At 39.4% G+C, this 12714-nt stretch overlaps 1 protein-coding gene across 1 annotated transcript in view; it reads right to left on the reverse strand.

Moving 5' to 3' along the window:
* Positions 1-3724: 3724 nt before the first annotated feature.
* The window catches only part of MBOAT2 (membrane bound glycerophospholipid O-acyltransferase 2), a 90860-nt gene continuing 81870 nt past the window's right edge, over positions 3725-12714 (reverse strand). Inside the window, exons 11-13 of the mRNA XM_085217992.1 lie at positions 11201-11333; positions 10324-10475; positions 3725-10101 (exon numbers count right to left, since the gene is read on the reverse strand). Of these exons, the coding sequence (XP_085074118.1) occupies positions 9879-10101; positions 10324-10475; positions 11201-11333 (508 nt within the window). The 3' untranslated portion in view covers positions 3725-9878. The remainder of the gene's footprint in view (positions 10102-10323; positions 10476-11200; positions 11334-12714) is intronic.

Genomic DNA, 12714 nt, shown 5'->3' on the forward strand with positions numbered 1-12714 from the left:
GGGCTCGCGTGTTAATAAGCGGTTCTAAACGGATCGTCACGAAGCTCGGAAAAGCCTGCCCGGGAGCAGGGATCTGAGTCACCGCACGGCGCCCTGTCGCGGGGAGCGGCCCGGGATGAGCACTGCACCTCCGCGCTCAGCTCTCAGAAGCCTGTTAAGCCTTCCCTTAACAGCCACTGTGCCCATCCCGCCGCTGGGCCTCGGGGCTGCGGCTTCCCGCGCTCCGGTTTCCCGCGCTGCTTCCAGCCGGTCTCATCATCACGCTAATGACGGCGCTTCAGTTCGTGCTTTCTATGTACAGCCTGTGTGGTAGCTGTCAAAAGTCATCCCCAGGACTATCCGAATCCATGGTAACAGACCTGTTTGGTTACAAGATTCGTTTAGTTCCGTACTGACAACAGTAATAACAGCTCCCTCGAAAGGCACGGACACAAACTTGGGGTGGCAAAAAAACAGAATCACAGAGCGGTTGGGTTGGAAGGAACCTCACAGCCCACCCGCCCGACCCCTGCCATGGGCTGGCTGCCCCCCTCCACCTCAGGCTGCCCGGGGCCCATACAACCCAGCCTTGAGCAGCTCCAGCGATGGGGCACCCACAGCTCCACTGAGGTCTCCCCAGAGCCCTCTGCAGGCTGAAAAAGCCCAGTTGCCTCTGCCTTTCTTCATAGTAGAGGTGCTCCAGCAGTGTGATCGTTTTTGTGGCCCTTCTCTGGGCCTCTCTGAAAGTGCTGTGTCGTCCTTGTGCTGGGGGTCCCAGACCTGGACGCAGTCATATTTCTGAGGCTACCAGTTCCCAAGGGTGAAAGTGTCAACTTAAGATCTTCACCAAACTGAGATCTTCCATTCCTCTGCAGAAACATAATTTTTAGCCGCCTGCAGAAACATGCACAGTGCCTCCTGTATGTCCTAAATACCTTTAACCATAAAGTGACTGCAAGTTCCTCCCCTGACCTTTTAAAGTTCAGTTGTATTAAGAACTTCTTCATACTCAGATAGAATGAGTACCTTACATGCACAAAAAATTGTTAATACAAGAAAAAATGAGCAAGCTCTGAAGATCAGAAGCTGTATCCGCTTAGGTCTGCACCAGAAGATGTGTTTAGCTGAAAAACTGGGAGCAGTGAAAGGCCTAAAGCACATTCTTCTTTATACAACAGATGCGAAAAGATCCCAAATCCCTGCAGTTAGTGCTGAGCTAGAAAGCATTCACTGCACTGCTTAAATTCATGCCCACGGACCACTGCTCAAGGAGTGGTCCTGATCTTTCAAGAAACTAAGCATCATGAAATGTATGGATTTTCAAATAAAATACTGTTTTTCAGAGTATATTAATCTCACTTTATATCATCATAATCTAAATATTTGCTCTTTTACCATAGTTTTTCCACGCATAAGGTATTAGCTATATTCTCACCCCATGACTACAAACAGAAACAGCAGCTCCTGCGTGCGAGGGCCCTGTACGTTCTGGTGATGGGGAGGCAGGGAAGGCACCACTGTCTGTATTTCACCTTCTCCCCCCTTCACTCGGCTCATTCAACTCCTGACATGCTCGTGCCTGCTGATCTCAGCTGAGGAACTGCAGAACTGTCTCATGCTCTTCCACTCACACCCTACCCTTACATGAGCAACATTTTCCCACCAGTGAATTCACACAGACGATGTAATATGGTCCTATTGAGGGGTTCAAGCTGCAATCTAGAAAAATCTTAATTTTATATGGAGTGCAGTTTCCCATTTGAATTTTTGTCTTTAAATGGTTGTTCTAAAACTTGTCATATCACTAACAGTAAGAGTGGCCTGTGGGGCTTGGGATTTATGCCATTTGAACACCTCATTAAACAAATACCAAAACAAAACCCCAACAAAACCTATGGAGAAAGAGAGATAAATGTGAGAACTCACAACAGATGACTTGAAGGATTCCTAATCCCCCCTCTGACAGACTTCTGCATTCTGCAGTAACGTCATTCATACCATCAAAACCTACTTGGAAAAAAAAAGTAGTTAAGTTCCCTTGCACACCTAGAAGGTATTGGTTTAAATATCTGACATTATTCCAAAGCAATACCTAACCCAGATCAATTAACAGCCCAGAAGCAAATGAGACTCGGTGAAATAATTTGTACAAGGTTATAGATTTCGAATGTGCTTTAATCATTAATAATCTTATTTTTGTATTGATAATAATTACTATAATGCTTGAACTGTTTTATTTTCTTCTTCTAACTTCTTCAACTTAAATTGATCAAAATTGCAGCCACTTGGCAAGTATATTTTTGTCTTCTGACCAAAGCATTATGATGGGAAAAGGCTGCTGTGAGGTGAACTGGGGGCAGAGATGTTACCCACTTAAAGCAGAGACTGAGGGCACAGAAAAAAGTTTTGCCATGAAGGCCAACATGTTTCAAACAAAGGGAAATCTGCCATGGATGGATATCTTCCCCTAAAACTGCTTCTGCATTATGCACTAAAACGTCCTGCTTTGTTATCAGGAAGTTATTTGGGCCAATTTAAGGTTCACTGTTGGCATAGGATAATATCTGTGCCTCCAGGGTACTCTGAATCAGGACATTTTCTTCAGTGTCGTAAGGCACGGAGTCACAGTTTTCCACTGTAAGAATAATTGGGTGTACCAATAAATCTCAGCAGTTGTATTTTGTCTTCATCAGCTCAAATGTTTCTCACTAGATGCAGCGATAAATCTTTAGTTCATGGTGATGTTTTTCGTACTCGTGACCCACTCCATTGTGAATGCATAGCTGAGAAGGCAATTTCCATGGCAGTATCTCAGTTCTGGTTGGAATGAAAAGTCACTGGAGCTTCTCCAGCTGTATCTGTAGTCCTGTGTTGAAGTGGCAAGTGCTTTTTAACTCCCACAGTACAGCTTCCTAAAGGGAAAGTCTGAACACAGCATTTAAATATCGTTAATACAGTAGGTCTTTCCAGAGAGCAGCACACGTGCTCTAAGTGCTGCTCTAAGATGGGACCACCTGCAAAACCAGATCCTTGTAAAGACCTGTTCAGCAAATTACACTGGCATTAAAAAGTCTGTTCTGAAGCGTTAATACCTGATGAAGAGAAGAGAGGGAATGAGTCAGTATTAGACAGCAAGTCATGGGAACAGCACTTGTGTCATAGTGGCATACAATATACCTTCATTTCCATAACAATCTATGTTAATCTGCATGATAAAGAGACTTTAGGTAGAGGAATCTGTATGTTGTATGTTGTGTGTTTTAAAATACCATTACCTGCCAACAGCAACTATCATAGCAGAGCCCTCTTAGTGAAGTTTCAAACAGCAAAAGAAGCACACACACATAGGACACATTTAACCCTGCTTCTTTGGAGTCAGCACTTAAATAAGCAGCTTGTTCAAAACACTGGTTGTGATTTGTTAGTTATGAAGCTCCCAGCTGGAAAAAACTGCAGTCGCTGCACAATGTAGCAGGAAGCTTTGAGATGGAGGTCTGCATGTTGTGTAAGTACATTTCCCAATTAACATGCAGCTGGACTTGGGAAACTATTACATCTATATATTTGTATGTAAGTCCCATGGGATGAAAGCAATTTTTAAACAGAATACCCCAATAACAATGTAAGTGCGTGTAATGTTTGGTTATCTGTAAAGGAGAAGCTGCTTTAAAACACAGCGTGATGCCATTCCTAGCACTAATTAAAAACAGACAGACACCAAAGAACTTGGAAAAACAAGTTCACATTTTTTTTTTAACTACAGTTTAATCAGATTTAAAGACACAAATTAGAAAAAAAACATTTATAGGCAAGTTAAAAACACCTTTAAAACATAACAGCATGCTGCTTCTGCAGCACGGCTGAGACAAATTAGAAATATGTAATTATTAAAATATCACAATCACAGTGTAACTAACAGTGGTATTTTAATTTTACCATACACCAACACTTAGTTTATGGATCTGTTGAAAAATAACACTTTTTAAAAAATATATATTTTGGAATAATAAAAATGAAATTCACCGACAATGCATTATATTCTGAATCAGGAAAGGCAAATTTAGGGATACTGTAACTATCCACACTTTTAGGGGTGTATTCTCATCTTAATACACGGGTATCTGGAGGCATAACTACTGCATTGAGGTAAAACTACTCCCTTGAACATGTGACCAAGGCAGGAAAGAATGCGGTTCTGTACTGTATATTCCTAAACTGAATAACTTATTACCACATCATTGAACAATGCTGTATTCACTTGTCCTGCACCATTTGTCCTTCCATACATTTTAAATGCTCTCTTCTAACTGATCTAGAACACATCTGAGGTCTGGGATGTCAGAATGACCACCCGGCTACTGCTGTGTCCCTTTTGACACCTGTCACGGTATGACACATCAGAAGATGCTCAGAGAAACAGTCAATACCACTGGACAAAAAAGGTACGCAGAAAAAATGTAAAGGTAAACATACAAAAAAAGGCAAAATATGTGTAGGCAAATCCTCCTTTTACTTACTGTCACAACATTTGGTTGCATCTTTAATGTGCAGCGTTGCACTATTCAGATTGCAGGTCTCCAGGGGCCACATTTCACTGCTTTTTGTCTCAGATCACATCTCTGCAGTTTGGGAGGAAGGAAGGGAACTGCTGAGTCTGACTGAAACCCAGATCACAGCTGGCTGCTCCTACTGTGTTGTGGGGACACTTAATGTCAGTGCAGCACGGGCTGTTTGCCTTGGAACGAAAGGGACTGTTTGAGGCTTAGTTAGCCAAAAGGTTCATTAGGAGTAAGGTGCCAGGCTCAGTCACTATCAGTAGAAAAAGGTCCTCCAGAAGTGGCCCTGCAATTTCCAACTCTGATTTCAGACCTTTAGCGGCAGCCCAATTTTGTCTGCCTGGTCTACAGCAGAACAGCCAAGTGAAAGCAGCCCTTAACTTTCCACTTGAACTGCAAGCAGTGAATTCTGTTCTCACTTCTAGAAGTAGAAGCTCAGCACTGTGGGAGCAGACCAAGCAGGCACCAGCAGGTGCACCGAAGCCAGGCTCACATAACTAGCAGTACAGCCTCTGCTACGTCTATTTACGCACACTCCTGGCAACTACAGCTTGCCAGTTCACGAGGTTTATATGGATAGGCACAGGGATCCAGGCAATCTACAAACATCTAAAACCAAAACCAGGCCAAAAGTCATTGGACACACACATAGCTGACTCACAGAACAGGATGAAGTGGCAAAGCTTGCATTTGAATATTTGTATAGCTGTGAAGGGAGCAAAGTCCTGTTTTAGATATTATTTAATGGGGTTGAAAATTATTACAGTTGATAGCTAGATTTTATTAAAAGCATACAAAAAGCTAATCTCAAAACATTTTTAAGAAATGAAAAAAATAATCATCGTTTAGTTTTAACCACGCCAAGCAACTGTTTCAACACCCTGCTATAACATGGCAGGGTGGCTCTAAAGATGCCAGGATCTGGTGGTGGTTGCAAAGCATCTGGGTTAAGACTGCAACACCCATGGCAGTTCAGGCAGACCCAGCACAGAGCAGCCACAGCTGTGGTTGCCATAAGCTCCCCTGCCAGTTCTGCTCCAATGGGACATGCTTGGCACTGCACTGCCCCCTGTGCTGGCACGTGTTCCATCCCAACCGTGAGCAGGATAGGGGCTGGCACTGCAAACGGGCTGCTCAGGGTCCACCCAGCCTGGCCCTGAGAACCTCCAGGAATGGGGCACCCACAGCTCTCTGGGCAGCTGTGCCAGTGAAACTGACAAAGTGAAAGAACTAAGGGTAAAGGAAATGAAAGCCTAATATTATCATAACCCACGCTTTTCTCCATCTTTCACGGCTGACTTAAAAAGTTGAACAAGTAAAAGTTTTCACGTAAGCAACTGTAACACATTTGTATGTGAACGTGAGTACCCATCTGACCTTGTATTTAAAGCAATTGACAGTAATTTGTTTCCTGAGAAAAATGCAGACTGCTAAAATTACTTTTGATATGAATTTGACAGGAGGCCAAGTTCTCAGAGGGCTGTTTGCAAAACCAGATCTCAGCCACATCAGAAGTTTTACCACTAACTAAATCAGCGCTATTAAAAAGGGGCACAGCTACCAAGTGTGTGCCAGACAAACACAGTGCTTCTGTTTGTACTACTTATTCCGTAGGGGGAAGGGAGGAAGTTAAAAAAACTGTACCATTTCTTAATATATAACATACTCTACTGGTAAAACTCGTATCACAAGTCAGTGGAGAGCATGGAATACACTTAAGATCTCTTAGCAAAGTTGTCTTTGTTGCATTGTTATTAAGAGCACATTAAAATGAGGACCAATATTTTTACATGATAATATGTTTTTTACATGAAAGTATGTTTTCAAATGTCACTTGTTATGGAAATATTGTCTACATGTCACCTTAAGGAATAGCCACAGAAAAATAAGTTTCCTGAAGGGCACTGATGTAGCTGTATAGCTAACAAAGCCTTCCCTAATGGAACAGTAGTAGGCACCACTGAAACTATTCTTTAAATATATATAACACATCTCTTTCATTAATACAGAAGCATTAAAAAAAGGTTATGCGAGCAAATAGTTACTGTTGGGATGACTACATTTAGTAAATAATATTAATTCATTAAGTGTCTGGATGAACTGTTCACAAGAGGCAAATATCTGCAAAGCACCATAACATCATGAATGATATGTTATCTTTACTTTTCAAAGAGTGCTGATCTGGAACACAGGAAAGACTTTTACCTTTTGGATATACATTAGGTGAAAGAATACTTAAAACCATGTTTCTTTCATGTCAGAAGTGTTTCTAAGCAATTTGCTTTCTATTGTTTTTCTCAGAAGGAGTCATATGTAGTAAATCACCTCCACCTTTTCAAAATCATTATTACGAAACTGTGTGTGTAAAACCTGAAAATTATCTAAAGCATCTGGGCTGGCTGCTCTTATCTTTATGACTGAACGAATAAAAAGGATCCAGTGCAACATTTCCATTTGCCATAGCAAGGCAAAAAACTAGCAAAGTGGAGGGAAAATAACAAAAACTCGAGTGCTGCCACTTAAAAGCAAAAAAAAAAAAAAAAAAAAAGGAACAAAAAAAACCCCATGGCCCATTCTTGTGATAGTCTTCAAGAGAATTCATGTGCATGAAGAGCAGATTTTGGTTATGAGTACTTCTATATTCAACAATGATATTTAAAAACTAAACTCTAGGACACTACACGTCAAAAGAAATTCCAGGCAGAACAAAATTGTCATTTTCTTATGCTGCTATTACTTACGGATTCAAATCATGAAGAAATAACTAATTGTTTTGCACACAGACCCCTGTTGTGTCCAATTCTGAAACCCATCTTCGCTGTTTGTGAGCAGCTAAAGCATGAGTGTATTCTCTTAACTGTTTTAACTTATACAAAACCTCTGAACAAAACTGTATCTGTGCATTTGCTCATGTTGAAGTAACCGGACTTCACAGCCTAATTCAGCTTATTTTCTGGGGGTTGCTTACAACTGTTTTCATCTTTCTTAATCAAGAATTCAGAAGCTTTCATTGCACACAGTGGCACTCATGCCAAAAGAAGGAAACAGGAGTACCAGAATATTAATGGAAAATGGCACATCAGAAGTACTGATATCCAAGGCCACTTCCTTTGAGGAGATACGTGGCCTGCACCAACTAGAAGGGGAATTTAAGCTCAACAGCAGCAAATACTAAAAGAACCAACCCAAAATCTACTCACCTACAAGACTGCAGTTCCATTTGTTATTTAATATAAATACCCTTCCAAGAACAGAAAGTGGACAACGTTTTTCCTGATTCTATCTCCAGAAAGGATAAATAAGCATAAAGAAATTAGTGTGTCCTTATTTACAAACAATGGAAGAAAAAATGCTGTTTCAAAAACACATCTGATGACAATGGCAGCCCCATGCAAAGGGGAAGCCTGCTTGAATGGCCAACATAAGGATTCAGATTTTTTTTTTTTAAGATAATGCAGCTGTCACTGAAACAATGAACATCCCTGCCTATCTAAGACTCATTTCACATTTGGTTCCACCTTTCCAAGTGTTAATTAGTTAATTAGTTAGTTAAATAGTTAATTAGTGCTAACCTACAAGAAGTATGCTAAGTGCTAACGGCAAAACGTGTGCTTTCCTCCTGAAGTTTCAAACAAGGAGCCAAAGGCCAGACACAGAATGACTACAGTCACAGAGGTGACTTGACTGAGGATTTGTTTTTTTGGAGAGTAAACGGGACAAATATAGTGACTATTTCTGCACGGTAATGTCCCCAGAGCTGAGAACGTCCACTGCAGTTTCCCTGGAATGCAACATTGACCCTGGAGTGGGAATACTGACCTCACTAGTGCCAGATGTTTGATCAAAAATATCAGGATCAAAATAGTATGACATACTTGTTTTCACTTGTTCATAGGTTACCCAACGAGCCATGTTATTTCTCCCCAGCAGTACTTTGTTTTACCTTTAAAGTCGATACAACGTGTGGATAAGCAGTGCTTACTAAAAAAGAAAAAAAAAAAAAAAAAAAAAAGAAGGTAACACAGGATACAAACAACTAAAATGTAGCCCTTTGAAACAGCAGTGACCATCATCTCAACAAATGGTCTGGAGCAGATAGAACCAATGCATCATTCCCTTCACTTTCTGCCATGATTCAGTCGGTTAGATATTCTCACGCATTTCTTTCTTTCATTATTTTACCTACAAGTGCCATGCGAAACCTGCATCTAAAATACTAATCTAAAGATAAATCTTTTCCCCCAGTTCATACACTTTGCATAAAGGGAAATCAATGATCAAGCATACAGATCTTGTTCATCATGGTGATTTCATAGTTGATTATGAATTAGATCTCAAGTCAATCACTGCTAGCATCATCAACTACTGTATGCCTTAAAATTCAAAATTACTTTAAGTACTAAAACCTCTTTTTTGGTAAAATAATTATATTCTTGAACAAATATTTCTGGTATTTAAGGGTAAAAACAAGTTTCCATTGAAGTTCTGGTGCTTGCACATTGTCTTCAGCATCCTTTGGCTGCCTTTCCTTCTCTAACTGCAAAGCCCACTCAGTGGTGTTTTTTGTTGTTTTTATGTACTTGAAATTAAAGGAAACCGAAGTTAGAGCTGTGAAGCCCTGGAAAAGGTGAACCTTAAGATGATTTTTTTTTTTAATCTGTTCAGAAGGGCTATGCTTTATTAGATTCTGTCACAGAAACCTAACTATAATTTGGCATCAGTAATGTTTACAGTTCCATAATGTACTGTAATTGTTTGAGATACTTTAAGAAAACCCTCCAAATACTGAGATGCTTATTGCAATTCCCTTTTAGAGAAGAGGTTCAAAAACCTTCCAATGACTTTGCATTTCATATTTGTATCTTCTTTATAGCATATAGTATTAAATATTTGAAATACTTTCCACAAAATCAGACTTGAAAATACCACTTAGAAACAGTGTTTCAGTAAATAGAGGGTTTAAGGCAAGTCATTCATTTGGAAAAATTAATTTCCATTTGTTAATCCTAGATTGACACGATTTCATTTCACCCCATCAGTGCCTTGGGATACACAACGTACATTCAGCAGAGGGCACACATATGACCCTATGGACATACGTTGCAAGTCCTGAGTGCCCATTGAAATAATGGTAATATCTTCATATAAGGCGTGACCCACCGGGACATGGCATGGGAGGGGTTAATCTGTTTTGTTTCCAGTCTTGCTATTGTATGTGATTTTCCTAGGTAATGCATTCTTTTCATACTAAACATCTTTGCAAACAAATACAAACCCCTTTAAAAGGTGCTAAAAATGGGTTTCTGAAAACATACAAAATATATTGATCATAATTTTCCTCAATCACTGCTTTAGTGCTTGATATCTGCAGGTTATTTCTTCTTTCTGACTGAAACTATTATTTGTTGTGGAATAACTGTTCTTTTGCAAAAGATTTTCTTCTTCTAGTTTTTTGGACCACACTGGCTGGATGCTTTCATGCTTTTTATTTCCTTTTTGAGTTCTTTTCAATGGAAATACCAACAACACCAGGATGCTGGCGATATGAAGACAGAAATAGCAGGAGCTGAAAAACAAATGAAATCAATCATTGAATAAAACGATGAGCAGTCTTTCAGGATGCTTAAGAATAAATTGTTGAGACCCACTCAAATACAGTAAATAAAAAAAAAAAAAAAAAATAGGGGAAAATGGAAATGAAGTCTTCCCCACAGAATTTAGAGCTGTAGCAGAAAATAAATTCATTTCCTTTTAGTTAAAGAAAAGGAAACAGGGAGAACGTGCTTACCTGTAAAAGGTGAAGGAGGGTTTCACAGAAAGCAGTACAAATGGCACAACTGTGTAACTTATTGCTACTTGTGTTGTCATCCATGTTATAATATCATAACATAGTTTAACAGCAGGAGAGTCAACAAAATAGTGTCTGATATTGTTTCTAATCTAAAAAAAAAAGCCCATATAATAGGTTAGATCAGTAATAAACTAATCAGTGCTACTTTACTGCACAGAATTTGTTGTGCTTCCACAAAATACATAAGAAGAATAGAAATGTCTGCACAAACATCTTCGGAGCATTCAAAGTACCCATTAACTTCTGAAGAAGTCAGCTGAAATTCCGTGCCTTTTAGGGCAGCATGTTTAATCCAGCACAGGGATTCTAAGTATTTTAGCCACATTTAAGCAAAACATAATGCATAAGCACCCATCTCTCCTAAATCCATTGCATCTTAAGACTAGTTGTCTGAATATGGCAGGCATTCTATTCTATGAAGCCATTCTGTAACCCCTCCGTTTTGGAACAAATGAAAACCAGAACGCTTCTGAAAAGATCCTATGTAGTAAACCATTTTCATATGTTCACTGCAAAGGTATATTTTAGGACTAGTGGGGTACAAAAAAACCCAACGGAACACTCCAAATATTAGTTCTAATAACACACTTCAGAACTCTTAATAAAACAACTAATATCAAATGGGACAAATATAAAAAGATTCATTAATTCCTATGCTGGATTCATTATTTCTTATGCTGAATTTGCTTGTAAAATCCTGCTGAGAAAACACAACTGCTACCCATGAGCTGTGCCCATGAACTTTGCTCACGTGATCTCACTTTTCTTTGTCAAAACTACTTATTAGTTAAGAAGATATTTGGTTGATACTTACAGCTCGTGCTGCTAGTGTCATTAGTACTCCTGTTAAAAATGTTAAGTAATATCCTGGGTAAACCCCATGCCAAATGGCAGAAAGGATGAATGTCTGGATTGTTGGACTGAAGGTGGCTCGCTCGTAGCATACTCTAGCAAATGAAAGACAAATCAAGACAAACAACATGAGACAGATTGCTAACAAACCTTCCCAGTTATCATTTATACCTTCATACTTTTAGCAGGCTCACCTCTAATGTATTCTTTGCCGTACAATTGCAGTTTACTGTTATTTAAAAATAATGCCCCTACATTAAGACTTACAGAAAATGCCTAAAGCTGCTCACAGCTGCAGATTTAAACCTTCAGTGCTATCTATGCTCAATGGCACCCTTTATGGTACTTATTTATAGCAAAGTTGCACAGAAGCATCCAAAGACAGGCGTCAGTATCAACAAGAGATCTTAAGTCATCTAAAAATGTGTTTGAAAAGCTGCATCAGAAGCCAGAAACTATCAAACTCTTGCAGTGAGTCTGATAAATATTTTTCATAAAATGAAAGTCACTTATGGGCAAAGGGGAAAAGTAACAACTCCTTCAATTCTGAGTAACAGAGATACTGTAATTGCACACACGCGTGTAGGGCAGTTTTGAGCATGACGATGAATGACTTGAGGAATGTGAGGATATCAAATAAGGTGAATGCTGAACTCTTTAAAAACAGAAACTTTGAATTACTAAGTAAGGACCTATGGTGAGGAGTTCTAGAAGGACGAAGGGAAAAAGGATTCCAAGAAAAGCAGTAGTTACTAAAAGACAGCATTAAATGACACAGTGACAAACCATCGTGATGTGGAACAATGATAGGAAGCATGGTAAGGTCCTGATATGGCTTCATCTAGAGTTCTTTAATGATCTGAAAACCAAAAAGCAATAGGAAATATGGAAACAGATGCATACTAAAGTGAAGTAAGAGTAAAAACAGCACAAAGCACGCATGAACAGAAATCTAAGACTAGAAAACAAAAATGAGTTTTAACTAAAAAAGGCCATTGACACCAACATGTAGAAAGTTTTTATAAATACATAACAAGTGACAGAAAGAAGAGAATGTAGATCTGTTACTGAAAGAGGAAGACAAGGTTATGATACAGAGTCAAAACATTTACTACTTATGTAATTACTTTACTACTACTTTCATATATATAAAAGATTTTTGAGACCGAATTATACAGTCAGTGTTAAAGAGTGAAAGGAAAAGAGACGGAATCCGGACAGTGAAATATCAAAAGTGTATTTTGCTACCATAGCTTATTTCAGTCAAATAGATGCAGCAAATTTTACCCTACGAGTTCTTTAGTGTGGTGTACCAGGACAGTCCCCTCTCCTTGCCAAAAGCACTTTGCTAACAAGCATTAGGATAAAAACTTGGACCTAAGAAGGGTGCAGGTGTTTGTGTGCATAGTAGACCAGACTGAGGACATTTGCCCATAATAAGGAAGAAAGCAACATTGGCCAGATGAAACAGCAACC

Source organism: Meleagris gallopavo, chromosome 2 (genome assembly GCF_905368555.1).
Source record: "Meleagris gallopavo chromosome 2, MGAL_WU_HG_1.1, whole genome shotgun sequence".
Classification (NCBI taxonomy): Eukaryota; Metazoa; Chordata; class Aves; order Galliformes; family Phasianidae; genus Meleagris; species Meleagris gallopavo.